At 48.0% G+C, this 13,638-nt stretch overlaps 4 protein-coding genes across 4 annotated transcripts; 3 read left to right on the top strand and 1 right to left on the bottom strand.

Moving 5' to 3' along the window:
• Positions 1–2,193: 2,193 nt before the first annotated feature.
• EV420DRAFT_1540795 (uncharacterized protein) lies at positions 2,194–4,569 on the top strand. Its single transcript, XM_060473097.1, has 8 exons — positions 2,194–2,332; positions 2,401–2,438; positions 2,495–2,941; positions 2,998–3,329; positions 3,388–3,577; positions 3,629–3,646; positions 3,694–4,008; positions 4,073–4,569. Coding segments are annotated over exons 1-8 (1,569 nt in total). The 5' UTR covers positions 2,194–2,331; the 3' UTR covers positions 4,301–4,569.
• A 954-nt stretch (positions 4,570–5,523) lies between these two features.
• On the top strand, positions 5,524–7,165 carry EV420DRAFT_334914 (uncharacterized protein). Its single transcript, XM_060481747.1, has 2 exons — positions 5,524–5,547; positions 5,607–7,165. The coding sequence occupies exon 2, from the start codon at positions 5,694–5,696 to the stop codon at positions 6,882–6,884; it is 1,191 nt and encodes a 396-aa protein (XP_060331093.1). The 5' UTR covers positions 5,524–5,547; positions 5,607–5,693; the 3' UTR covers positions 6,885–7,165.
• Positions 7,166–7,216: 51 nt separating this feature from the next.
• On the top strand, positions 7,217–10,168 carry EV420DRAFT_1540791 (uncharacterized protein). The gene is made up of 9 exons (XM_060473096.1): positions 7,217–7,698; positions 7,752–8,546; positions 8,595–8,799; positions 8,854–9,027; positions 9,077–9,153; positions 9,207–9,275; positions 9,328–9,390; positions 9,447–9,590; positions 9,643–10,168. Exons 1-9 carry the CDS (start codon positions 7,363–7,365, stop codon positions 9,892–9,894), a joined length of 2,115 nt encoding a protein of 704 aa, XP_060331092.1. The 5' UTR covers positions 7,217–7,362; the 3' UTR covers positions 9,895–10,168.
• A 1,805-nt stretch (positions 10,169–11,973) lies between these two features.
• Positions 11,974–13,353, bottom strand: EV420DRAFT_1679052 (alpha/beta-hydrolase; the record flags this gene model as incomplete). The annotated part of the gene is made up of 7 exons (XM_060479191.1): positions 11,974–12,233; positions 12,285–12,388; positions 12,432–12,570; positions 12,634–12,785; positions 12,840–12,971; positions 13,018–13,151; positions 13,200–13,353. The coding sequence occupies 7 exons, from the start codon at positions 13,351–13,353 to the stop codon at positions 12,095–12,097; spliced, it is 954 nt and encodes a 317-aa protein (XP_060331091.1). The 3' UTR covers positions 11,974–12,094.
• Between the last annotated feature and the right edge of the window lie 285 nt (positions 13,354–13,638).

Raw genomic sequence — 13,638 nt, 5'->3', positions numbered from 1 at the left:
GACAATTTTCTCAGACAGTCTCACAAAGCAAAGCGCTGGGGGGACGTTACAGTCAAGAAAATGCAGAAAACGAGAATGCGAATGAGGATGAGGATGAAGAAAACAGCGATGAGGAAACCTACCCTCTCTACTCTGTCACTGATGAAGAGGCACGCAAAGCCTTTGAGTACGCCAAAGCCAACTGGCCTTCTCATACGAACCCGCCTGACGGTTGGAACACCAATTGGGAGAAATATGGTCTGATCCCGACTCTGTTCTCACCTAGTCCCTACTTCATGATGCTTCCTCAAATTGAGATGGTCCGCATCAGACAAGGCATCAAAGGCTCGCCGGTGGAGGGTGTGATGTTCAGCGACGAGGACGGGAGTCTAGTTCTCAAGGTGGGCGGAGGAGAGCAACTTTACATTTTCGACATGGAGGATACACAAATTTCCAAGTTTGATGAAGTCGGAGGGAAAAGTCCCCTACCGGAGTCAAAGGAGGGGGCTTCTTTGTTCGAAAGAATCATAGAACGTGACGATACCGTCCGACAGGATCTCTACAAATTAGGATACCTTCCTTCGATCCCTTCGGCGACCACCGAAGAACAGGAAGCAGGTGGTCTTGTCGCCGCAGACGTGCAGGAGGCGCTCAGTCAGGGAGGGGAGGAAACCGAGATCCTACAAATGAAGGAAGGCATGGACCAGATGATGCGCGACAATGGCATCGAGCCACCAGAGGATCCAGAAGAGTGGGAACGGGAGTTCATGAAGCTGTCGCAGAAATTACAAGAAAGCGTTGGTGACATTGAAGCCGATATCGACGCTTTGCAACAGGCCCTCGATGACCTAGATCCAGATGTGGGTTTGCGTCAAGTAGACGAGCTGATTGCAAAATATGAGGTTTGCTTGACCCCTACTGCGGTATTCATTTTACTCATTTGGAAATTGTGTGTAGATGGTTGACCCTACTGCTACGCAATACTCGAAAACTGATGCTGTATTGTCGAAGAGGGATGGTTCAGAGGGGAAAAGGTAGTAATAGAAGTATGTGATTCTAATATGCCTAGGTCTTGAATCTTCTCTATACTTACAACGAAGACGTTCTTCACGGTCTACCATCACTCCAGAGATACCGTTTCAAAAATAATCCTTCGAACACAGCGTTCGGACGACCCATCGGCTATTATATTACTACATTCCGTATCTACGACAAAGTCTTCGCAGCATTTTCTCTGCCTGACGGACTTTGAGCAATACGCAGCCGACTCTGCATTCACAGCGCCATCCAGGAACCAGCTGCCTTGTTCCAAATCTCCAACACGCCGATTTACTCACCCAAACCTTATATGGTCCTCAACAGTGAAGTTCACCTGTTCTGTCCTCCGCCTCTCTCAGTGCTGATGTGGTGCCTATATCTAAGCAGCTCCGCCTTTGCAGCCTATCAAGCTTGGTCGATAGTTGTGCCTCGCACATGTCTCCAAGCCTCTCCGTCAGGCCCAGGCGTATAGATGCTATCCAACGAGACTTTGAGATGGACGCATCTACATACCTTGAATCAACTCGCCGAATCCGTACGACCCAGCTTGTTTTCCATCTTTTCATTCTCCATTTCTCTTCATTCAGTCATACTATTAACTTGCTAGTACCAGGGTACCTCTGGCATGTTCGCCTGGTTTGTCAGCGACCGCCACAGTCCATTGCAAAACGTGGTAGGCAATCACACCTTGTTCTTGCATGTAATTTAAGGGTCACACAGATCTGTGAGCCTCTAAGGCCCTGTTAATATTGAACTTGAATGCAAAGTTAGGCTCCTGTTGATGTCGAGCCTCTGCATCTCCACCCACAGATCGCCCCTCAGGTTTCAATATTTTGACAGGCGACCATGTCAACTGTCCGGGTGAGGGTAGTAACGCGAAACATAAAATAGCCGCTCTCTTCTGTGACCTTGTGTTTTCTTCTGCAAGTGCCGAGGATAGTGAATGCAAATGGGAGAGTAAACGAAAGTTACATGAAATATAGGAAACAAACGGTGTTCTGAAGAGATCTCGGGCGCTTCGGTATCCGCCTGGCAGTTTTATTGGTTTCCATCTGGCCTCTTTCGAGCCCCAAGCAGCGTCAGTCTATGTGCAGTTCGTGATACTGCCGATGATATTAAATCCCCTGCCGATATTAAGAGCTGAGGAACGCGTGACCGAATTACTTCCGATTCCCGGTGGAATTTCTGCGGCCGTAACATGTTTACCTGGGCTGGCTGTCGTGGAAATGAACCGTGCGGGACCCGTTATCGCTCCGGAACAACTCACCGTTCCTGCGTGGTTCTCGCCTGCAGGGAGAGCACACTATAGTACAAAGTCAGTATATTCCTTGTGGTGTTGACTGGATTTCTCTGTTTTCTCATCTTCGAACTCAACTCTTTCAGTGCTTGATGAATATGTGATACCGAGAAGCGATGTGAAGGTACGTTGTCCTTTTGTCTGGAGAATGGTATATTGAAACTAACCCTTGAAATACAGTACACTTACCAACCAACGGAAGCTACGGAGACCGATTCTGCGCCCAGCTCCAGTACTTGGACATCGATCGACAGCACAGTCAGTACTGGCTATACATACAGTGACTCGCGCCGCTTGAGCGACTCTTCTATTGCGACTGTTTCGACCTTTTTACCAACATATTCTATTACGAGCCCTTTTTCGACTCAGACTACCGAGTTACCAACATACTCGACTGTGTTCCATGAACCAGAGACGCCTTCCCGATCTGGATTTGAACATCATCGTGATACGGTCCATCAATTCTATATGCCTACCAGTAAAGGAAAGCCATGGGCCATTGTGAGGTTGAAAAGCAACGCGCGATCACACACAGATGCCCCGCATTACTTTGCTGGTAATCACGTTTCGGGGATGTTTGCTCTCCATCTCACAGAACCTACTCAACTCAAAGACATCACTCTTGCGGTAAATAATCTTACCTTTTCTCGTTGTGCGTGTCCATTGACTTGCCAGTTCCTTAGATCAGAGGCCAAATTATTACAGGCGAATACTGTAATGATATCGCTGCATATACCTTTCTCGATGAACTCATCACCATCTGGTCCAAAGACTGGGGTGATCCGGGAGGTTCGCCGTTTAGTTCAAGTACCAAGTTCTCTGGAAAACTCTCGGGGGACTATTCTTGGCCTTTTGATCTTCCATTTCCGACGGGTTTGTCTCACCAGGTCGGAAATGCATCCACTGCGACTCTCATACGTCTCCCTGATTCGTTCCGAGAAGCCAATTGTAATGGCAGCGTCCGATATCAACTGATTTTTCGGGTTAATAGAGGCAAATTGCAAACGAATAGCAAGTGAGTAGTCATTTCGATCCATATTACTGGTTTATTGCTAATACATAGAACTTCGTAGGTTACAAATTCCTGTCCTGTACACCCCTAGGGTCACTCCTGAACCAATGTCTCTATTACGCCAGATGGCGTATGAAAACAGTCTTCCGCTGGCAGGACCAGACTCTGATCCTGCTGGGTGGCATACTCTCCCACCAGTGATCTCCACCGGTAAACTTTTGGATGGGAGCAGTGGAACGCTGCATTGCACAGTAAGTAGACTTGCTCAAAATTTCAGTACGATTCATCATAACTATTCATAGCTTTCATTACCCCTCCCGGTAAGATTAGTTGGTCGCCTTCAAGTAAAATTTGACCCCGCACCCAGCTCGTATATACCCGAGGATCTGTTACTCCGTGTTATTTGCGTATGCATAGTACCGATATCCGAATTTTCCGCGCTCTCGACCTCCCAAAGGCAATTAACTTAATCTTGCGGCGTCGCATCACGTATTTAGAACCAAGAATTGGAGTAAAGAAACGCCTACAGGACTGCACAGAAACAGCCGTCATCGATGTATCAAAGGTCATCTGGTGGTCGCCTGATTCTCCTGACGACCCTCTCAGGCGAATATTCGAGGGCGAGCTCCATATACACAAACAGCTACCTGCTGCTTCGGATTACGAGTTGTTCAGTATCGAGGTATGTAACAACCGTCGAGTTATTATCTCTTTCAGCTTCTGATACGGTCTTTGACCTTCAAAAGTACGCCATAGAACTTCTTCCCTTCAAGTCCCCCGGGTTCATTCCTTTTAACAAAGAATCCCTCTTGTCCCAGGTAGTGGAAGTAGCCACAGAGTTTGCCGATGGTCCAATCCCTAAGGCGTTGACGACGGCACCGAAACCCGACTTCCTGTACCGCACACAGGATGCTGATGCGTTTCTTCTTCTGAATAGCCCTGACACAGGGGGATTGTCCGTGCATCAGCGTTGAGCTAGAGTATGTAACACACCACGATAGTTTTCATGCGGAAAGATTTTGTGTGTATTTGCGTTGATTCCTGACGAACTGAAGGACTCTTTTGGATGGAAAGTGTGATATATAAGCCCCACTGAACACGAATTCTCCAAAAAATCGACGCTCGACGCAGCGCCGTGCATCGACTCCGCTGCTGGTATATGACCATAGTAATCGCTATGGGTGGCAGGCATCCATTAGGTTTAAACTTGACACCGCCCAGGATACTTAACACTGAAACTTACACTAATCTCCGCTGATAAGAGAAGGCACACAATCAATCAGATCATGTAACATGTTTCGACGCGCTGACAGCTTCAAATCATATTGAGGAGTAGTTCATGATCAGATGCACTGAGCCACAACTACCGCTATGGACTAGCTCATTTGAATCACCTAAGATTCGGAGTGAATTTTGGACGCGGCACTCGTAATATAGAAAGGCGTCTAACACCATGAGGAAAGTGGAGACCACAAAATAACGAGCGCAAGTATTCCCATTGCAATTACTTTCCTTGACATTATATCGAAGAGCGCTTATCATGCTCCTCTTCCGAAAGTAACTGGTGGCCAAGTCCGTTCTCATTTTCCCTGAATCTAGTGTACTTAGTGGTAGCGGCCGGATCTTTTCGTTGACGCCCGCAGACACCCACAATCACGGAGGATCAAAGCTAATGAGCTTTCCCTGTTATGGAGATATGTGCGACTTTTCTGGACCTAACATGAGAAGATACGATCCGCAAGGGGCTGGCATCGAAATGTAGCCGAGGATGCAGGGATGGAATGGACAGCGTTACACGTGCAGTTATTGGCTAGTCTTCCACTGTTAACAGAACAATAACTTGCTTGTAGAATTGGGCTTGTAGGCGTGAGATTTTCCCTTGCCGCCAGGCTGTAGAGAGTCGTACGGCAGCAACGGACGCCAATCAGTCGGCAATTACCATATACAGCGTCTCCCGGTACATCAATCACGTGTTGCCTACTTTTGTCTCCGAGTCCTTCGGTGCCTGGTGTCTCATCTCTCCCAAGTGACACACCGTCGTCTGGCACCTGCGTCTCCAACGTTGAGACCGACGACGAGCCCGTTTTCAGGAAATAGGTGTGTCGTCTCGCCCATGGTGTTACAGTCTTCCCCTTTAACTGGTTTTGACTTAGGCGGCTTTCTGCAGGACACGAGCCTGTTTTTGTAGTGTGTCAGAGGAACACGAGAAAAGTATTACCTGGTTCGTCCTTTTACCTGAAGTACTTTCAGTCTTGAGCGCGTTCTGACCTCGGTCTTTAGTATAAACGAACTAAACATCTCCGCTTATCGTGACGTCTCTCAACGAGCAATTTTACTTCAACTTAATATCAACCTAACGCCCTTATAATGCCTTCGAGATTCCAGCCGAGCCCACTCTCAGAGGCGGCTTATCATTCATACTTTGACAGCTCAAATTCTGAGTTCGAGTCTGACATCGCGGACGAATGCCAAGACATCCCATCACGACCCACGAGTCGCCTTGGCTTCTTCGGCAACTCTAGTGAAGAGTTTGCAGTCCTTGAATCTGAGGATGCACCTGCGCTAGAGACCGATATTGCGCGTCAGCAGTTCGACAGCCTGAAGTGGACGTACGCTGCACTCAAGAAAATGAACGTATCATCCACTCCCGGGCCCATTCCTCGGTCGAAATCTTCATCATCCCTCGATGATCTAGTCGCCGATGATTCCGGCCTTTCGTCGTCAGAAGATAGCGACTCTGATTCTGAATCAGACTCAGACACTGAGCTGGATCGTCTTCTCGAGTGCAACGAGCCCCCCGAGCTAGCCTTTCCCACTCCACTGCTGCTACCCCCCACCACCTCCCGTAGAAAATTCTCATGTCTCCCCTCGCCATTATCGCCCTTTCCCGCGCGCTGCCCTACTCCCTTACCTAACCGACATGACTATGAGCAACATGGCTACTCCCGACATGGCCTTCACCATCTCAAATGGTTCTGGGCATTGCGCGAAGAAGAGTGGATCGATGCAGCCTATGACGGAGTGTCACAGATTCATGAGTCTGTTCCTCAAGCGGTCCCACTGCCACCTATGTCCATTCACCCTCGTCGAGGTGATATATCTACTCTGCGTGACCCTTTCTGCGTGCATATGGACCGATACTTTGTAGCAATGCCTATGTGGACAATGTCAAAGGCACTCTGGATGTTTGATATGCATATGGCTGGCGAGGTTAAGGCTCGTTCTATGCGAGCCGCCGAAGAAGAGGAGGAGCCGGAAGAACTAGGGGACGACTTGACTATGTCGATCAGCGGGAGCAGCAGTGGTGACGATTCAGAAGTCACCCTCGTGGAAAGCGATGGCGAGGATGGCGAGTACGTTGAGGTGGATCTAAATGAAGGACCCTCCACGAAGGTTACCCCAGTGAAGACCAAGAAAGCCGGCCGTCGTCGCAAGACATATATAACCCCAACCGCTGTACCAACATCATTTGCGCATAGACTTCCTTGGGAGACGAGCTGGTACAAACGGACAGAGCTACTTCTTGAGCTCACCAGGCTGGATCGGGAGCGTCGATGAAATACTCATCGTTAATATTATTTGATTCACGCATGGTTACGACCTGTACGTTCAACTTTAATTTGCATTGGCACCAGTTCACAGCATATAAGCATTTTCATTCGCATTCTATCCATAATTCCAGTACGGACCACCCATGTGTCTCTTTGCATTCACTTCATCAGCACTTTTTACCCAGCTTCGATTTGTTATACCACTCTGTTTGTCTATCTATGTATGATATGGTGCCTCATTAATTGGCAGCCATTGGTGAAAATTCCAGCCGAATACTTCATATGGAGGGATGATGAGCCCCTGTCTTTCCCGAATAGGGTATCGCCGCAAATCCGACGGGCACTTCATATACCTACACCACCATTATTGCTCACCTCTCCATATTCTCGCGCTACCTGGTTGTAAAGCGTCAATATTTATTTCACAGGGTCATTCCAGCAATCAACACGACCGAACGATCTAGCTGAACGTGTAGACAACCTGTATGGCAACACTACCAAGAGTATCCAAGTCTCCTGTGACGAGTTCTTTTCTCTCCCGTCCACAATCCGAGTTCGACACTGGTGTCAACACGTCAACTGCGTGGACCGAGCATCTTGAATTGGGATCTGCTCCTCCTTCTGACGATGAACTAGATGGTGAAGAGAGTCACCGTCCAGCACGGGCGCTGTATGACTTTGAAGGAAAGGCTGAGTTCAGAGAACTCTCGGTTGACGCTGGCGATGAGCTTGCAGTCGTCAAAGAAGATCTGGCAGATGGGTGGAGTTTAGTGAAGGACGCATCGGGGGAGATGGGCCTCTTGCCCCGGTCGTATTATACGGTGCGAACATCGTGGCCTCGTTTTCCGAGCAAACATTCACCTTGTCATCGTAGTTTACATCAGAGTTCACTTCAGCTCCCGACCTTGACATCTCTCAGTCCCACCGTAGGGAAGCTTCATCAAGCACCATTACTCCTCGAAAATCACCCAGAACCTCACAAGACAATGATCAGCCTATTATTCCCCAACATACCGGAGACTGGGTCTTCCCAAGCTTCCGTCAGAGTCTTCTGGGAGGCAAGAGCCTCAACAGATTTTCTAGTTTTGTAACTAGCGGGGCAGAGGAGTGGGTTCTCAAGGGTACAGCAGCAGATGCCGTTGTCACGGAGGCTTCATCCCATAATAGGCTGACCAGCATCGATTCAGAAGAAGGGAACGACGATTCAGAAGAGCCAGGAAATCGACTGAGCAGGGTAGAACAAGGAGACGTTGATCGACACTTTGTCGATGCTGGGTATACATGGAAGGAGAAACTTCCACCGTTTCGTGTCCTCGTCCACTCCCCGTCTAAACGCACCTCCTCGCTTTCCGGGGCATTCACAGTGTATAACGTGACCTCCCTGTTTCATCCTCAAAGAGATTCTGATACGCCGCCAGGGTCACCGACACGGATAACTGTGCAAAGAAGGTATTCACAGTTTGTTATTCTTCATACGGCTCTGGCGAGGCGTCTTCCTGGAATCGCGCTACCACCGCTTCCAGAAAAGCAATATGCCGGCAGGTTCAGTGAGGAATTTGTGGAGGCGCGTCGCGGGGACCTTGAGAGATATATCGGACGCGTGGTTCGCCATCCCGTGGCAAGGTATGCGGAGGTAGTAACCTTCTTTTTGGGATGCGAAAGTGACATTGTGCGAAATCTTTTGCAGATTATTTGCTATATGCTCATCGAGTGACAGGAATGGAAACGGCTAATACCTCAACATCTGTCGATGCCTCCCGCAGGTTCATCATTCTACGCTCATGTATATCACCCCGCATTTAATCTCGACCTTGAGGACGCGGAAGAAGCTGTTAGCCGATTTGAAACTCACACGCGAGCTGTTGGGAAAGGCGTACAAGGCCTTAGGAATATATTTGGTCGTGTTCGTGAAGCTCGGATTGGTCTGTCAGATTTTAAATTTCCTCCCTTACTGTTGCTAATTGCATAGCTGCTAGAAATGTCGAAAGCGGAACGATTGCTGTCATATTCTTTACTATCGCTGATAACTTCTAAGCCTCTCGCTTCAGCGCCTACTACAGGCACCGTCGAAGAGGACAATCACTATAATACGAAAGATGCAGGCCTCATGAACGAGGATGGCGCGTGGTGCTGGCGCGAAGGGTGCAATAGTAAGGTTTCATACGGTGTCGCCAGCACTACTTTGTTCACTGTCTACAGATTGCCTTAAGCTTACTAAAGCCATGCAGAAAACATCCGAGGCTCTTCAAAACATTGGAGATCTTTATGATGATCATGTGAGTATTTAGTGAGATCTTACCGCGTTTGATTTATGTGGCACGGTTACTAGGCACGCAGGAGACAGCTAGCCACACACGAGTCACTCAAAGCCGTTTCGCACCCATCGTCGATATATGAAGTACTCGTTGCCTTTTTATGTGGTTCTTCTATTCTTGACGTTTTATATTCAGGGTGTGGTCAGCACACACAAATCTACACTAACGCGGTATCGAGAATGCACGAAGGAAATTCATGTATGTGTCATGTCGACTGAAGTTAGGTTCTACAAATTTAATGATATCATACTCAGGCCGACGAAGATATGGCTGCGCGCTGCGAAACTGTGCTGAACACTACTATGGCGGAAATGGAAACCTTCCACACACAAAAGAATGAAGACTTTTCTACACTTACCAAGGACCACCTGGATGGGGAGATCGAATTCTATGAGCAGGTAGGAGCCATCCATACTATAGCGCGAATTAAAATCTGACAGGGCGCCTTAGGTATTACACCGGCTTCGCGCAGCTCGGAAATGCTTCGACGAGCCCCAATATGAGGCACTTGCTATGTCTCCGCGTCAGCCCTCCATATACGAACGTGAATTGGAGAATCCTCGGTTAGGTTCTCCTCCGCTGTTGCAACCATGCCCACACGTGTTTGATTCTGCACCAATGCGACCGGTCAGTGTTGCCATCCAGGAAGGGGTTGGCATGATACTTGGTCCTAGGGGAAGCGTGTTTGGTAAATTTTGGTGATGCATTATCCTATTTCCTTCTTCATGACGTGACACGAATCTTACGCAAATTGTATGTTGTATTATATTGTTTTCAGTAGTAGTAATCAGACGCGGAAGTCTTGGATTGTATATGTCGTAGTCTACGCCGTGCGTTGGGGACTGAGAGGACCGGCAACCGAGCGAACTTGTTCGACGATCCAGATCTCGCCCAGTGCAGTCTTTGTTTTCGGAGTGCGAGGAACGCATTTCTCGAGAAACTGGATACGCCGGCTTCTTGTGGAGAAGCCGGTCAGATGGTGAAAAGGAGGAGGTTGGTTTTATTTATTCGCCGACAAACTCCTTACCCTAGATAGAGATGATATTCGTACATTCCAGAGTTAGAGTTCTAGGGTGGCTGTCCGTTTCTTTGGTGGCGCGGCCCATCTGTCACGGTGTGCCACCCAAAGTATGTAGAAGACGGTGATTTTTCTCTACAGCCGTGCCGCAAATTTGAGATGAAGAGCAATTTGACATCGAGAACAATCGCATACAAAGTAGCGACTAACGAACCTCCGTCGCCACCACCTGTGCCGCCAGGGTGACAGGGCTCCGGGGTGTATTGCTGCTTCCCATGTGTACCGAAAAGAACCTGACGCCTTGTCGTGGAAGGTAGTCTCCCCAGTATTTGTAGTCCTGAGACCAAATCTCCGGAGATGACTGGCGTCCCTTTTCAACGAGTTACAACATGGAATTGGCAAAAACAGTCACCGCAACCTAGTAAATCGTTTATATGAATAACTGCCAAAATCGATAAGAAAATCTAAAGGAAGTTTGAGGAAGCTACGTTTATCCTTTAGTAGTCTAGGATTTGATCGAGGGGCGGAGAGGGGGGGGGGGATGCCCGGAACTTAAAAATAGTGATGGCCGGAATCCGGCACTGTGGGCGCGTGTGTCCAAACTTGGAATTCACTCTCACCACGACGTCGCGTCGTCCCTCCATTGCTCTACACGCTCGGGCTGCTCCCCAGGACACACTTTTATGACCTAGGTCGATATTATGGACTTTCAAGCCGTAGATGACACGTTCATACATAGATTATCACCCGTAGTTGACCATGAATGTGAGCAGCATCAAGACCCCCTTGGCAACACTGAAAGTCGTCCGGATGTATCTCGCGACGCTAGTCCGGTCACGCACGATTGAGATCGCTATACCAGCCTCTGCTCGGGCCTGCGATGCAACCGCTGGGGAATACATCACGAGTGTTTTCCCTTACCCAGTGGCTACAACAAGAAACAGGACCATGCCATCATTGAGTTGGATTGCATGCTTGAGCTGGAATTCTCGAAGTGAAGGAACATGACACATCTCCTTAAGAATTTGTTCGAGCCATTCAGGGGAATTGACAGAAGGGTTAGGGAGGGTATTAGGGAATGTGGTAGATGTAGAATAGCGCTCGAAGGGCATATATGATAAATTATTGTGAAACAAGGAGAATTAGGTGCTTTAAGGCATTCAAGAGATAAAGAGAGGAGTCAGTCGCCGTCTATTTTGGGACACGGTTATGGCGCGCGCCTGCCATGCCGGTTCGGCCATCACATTTATCAAGTAGCGCTCGCCCCCCCCCCCTCCCCTTCCGCCCCCCGATCTAATTCCAGACTCTACATCCATTGAACGACTTTTCTTCATATGGATCGTTGAGTCTGGTTTACGAGACTAATCCTTTAGATCGGAAGCAACACTCAAGTTTGCTAAGGTTTATGTTAAGTTTGGTAATTCTACCTTCGCGGCAGGTTCTTATATACGCCGGATGATGGGTTCTAAGTCGAGTTCCGCGAAATCGATTCAACAGATCCAGATTACAGCCACATATCGATATCTTGAGCGCTCACCCAGGCTCGGAGGAAGGAAAGATCCAAACACCGGAGAGTTCTGATGGCGAGTGGAGAAACACTATTTAAAATTACATCACGTAAAGATTTCGTAAGGTTGACGGTTCCTTGCTGGCTTGCTTACGGGATGCAACTGCTGCCTATACATTATTTTCAAGTACACGTACGTTTTTTCCAATCAGAGGACTTTTCCAGAGTCCAAGCTAATGTGGAAAAAGTTGAAGTTCACGTTTGACGAGTTCTATATTCTACATTGCATTTCTAATAGTACATATAGTACATATAAAGTTCTCAACAAATTCCCAATGAAAGGAGGTAAAGTTGAAGCTATACACCACTATTATTTTTTATTCATCATCTGAGTCATCGTTTGTCCACCCAGCTTTAATCAAACCCGCCTCAAAGGGTGAAATCACAGATGATGGCGTCGGAGGTATCTGGCCCGTCGTGTATTCCAAAACGAAATCAACAAAAAGGGGATTGACTCTGTACAAGAAATCAGACGATCATTTAGAAGAGGAGATAGGCGCTACTGACTGTTCCGAATGCGTAACGCAACCAAAATGACAGGCACCTTCGATTTTATCAAGAGAAGCGTTTACCCTAGCATCTTGAAGGTTCTTCAGAAATTCCTCTGAAAGCTCCAAGGGGTACGCGATATCTGCGGTACAGTACCAATTTAACCGGGGCAACAATTTTTGACAGGTTTTCCAGAAAATGAGCCTTTCGTTCCGTGAAGAAATTGACGGTGAGTGTGCTGTAGACGTCTAGTCTCTTTGCGCCCCAATTGGTCATGGCTTGCGGTAATGTACGCTTAACCAAACTTTGAAAAAAAAAACAACCAGCGTGTTAGGGGTGATTGATTAAAAAATGTGAATGAACTGACGCTCTGACCATGGAGGACTGTTCGCTGTTGAAACCGAGTTGAAGAGCGCCATATATTGCGTCGTAGAGCGCCGCTTCATCGACCGTTGAACCTTTGAAACCTTCGCTCCAACAATCAGCAATTTCTTGTCTGCCCTGAGCGACATCTGCAGGCTATGCCAAAGGTCATCATTAGGGCGTCGGAAGTAGATGTAAAATTTCCTGTACCTCTTCAAGGCCCAAAGCAGATACGAGGAACAAAGAAAGAACTTTCTCCGGATAGGAAATGGCGACTTGAAGCGCGATAATGGTTCCCATCGAAAGTGCGAAAATGTGGCACGGTGGTAGCCGTAGTGCTTCCTGGGACTAGTTCAATAAGACGTACCAGATGATAGTGTTGACTTACCATGAATTTCACAATGTCTGCTGCCGCGTCATCCTGCCCATAATGCTTCGGAGCGCTACCACCGGTTTCCCCGTGCCCCCGTAGATCCATTGCAACGAGGTTAAACTTCCGAAGAGTGCGATCCCCAAACTGCACTACAAGAGAATTATAACACGTTGGAGCTGAAGCATTAGCATACGCACTTTGAAAGATGTCTATGCCAATGTAGACAGGGTGGAGAAATAAAACGGTAGGCAATGTCGGGTCAATAGATTTAGCATTGGGTGATGTTGGTGTCGAAATGGTGTAGTTGTAAGTTAGGCTGCCGGAGTTCGATTTCACTTTGATAGAGGGCATATCGACACGTCGGGAAATGGAGTAGGCTTGTAAAAAGTTGAGTGGTCGAACAGGATGGTGTAAGTTCAAGCAAGGCCTTCATCTTTTTAACTGTGGGCGCCGGCGACCGGTGGCTCCTATACATGGATAGATACAGGGGATTGGTACTCCGGACAGAACCCCTTAGAAGATATTGTCCAGTTTACATTGACGAAATCTAAATCTAACGGCAAAACAAAGTTTTGTCGGCCGGCGTGTCAGGGCAAGCCCACTGTCAGTTCACCGCCACATATTGTCATCAGATGA

Source organism: Desarmillaria tabescens (genome assembly GCF_030435595.1).
Source record: "Desarmillaria tabescens strain CCBAS 213 chromosome Unknown EV420scaffold_16, whole genome shotgun sequence".
Lineage (NCBI taxonomy): Eukaryota > Fungi > Basidiomycota > Agaricomycetes > Agaricales > Physalacriaceae > Desarmillaria > Desarmillaria tabescens.
This window is presented reverse-complemented; position numbering and strand designations above follow the sequence as displayed.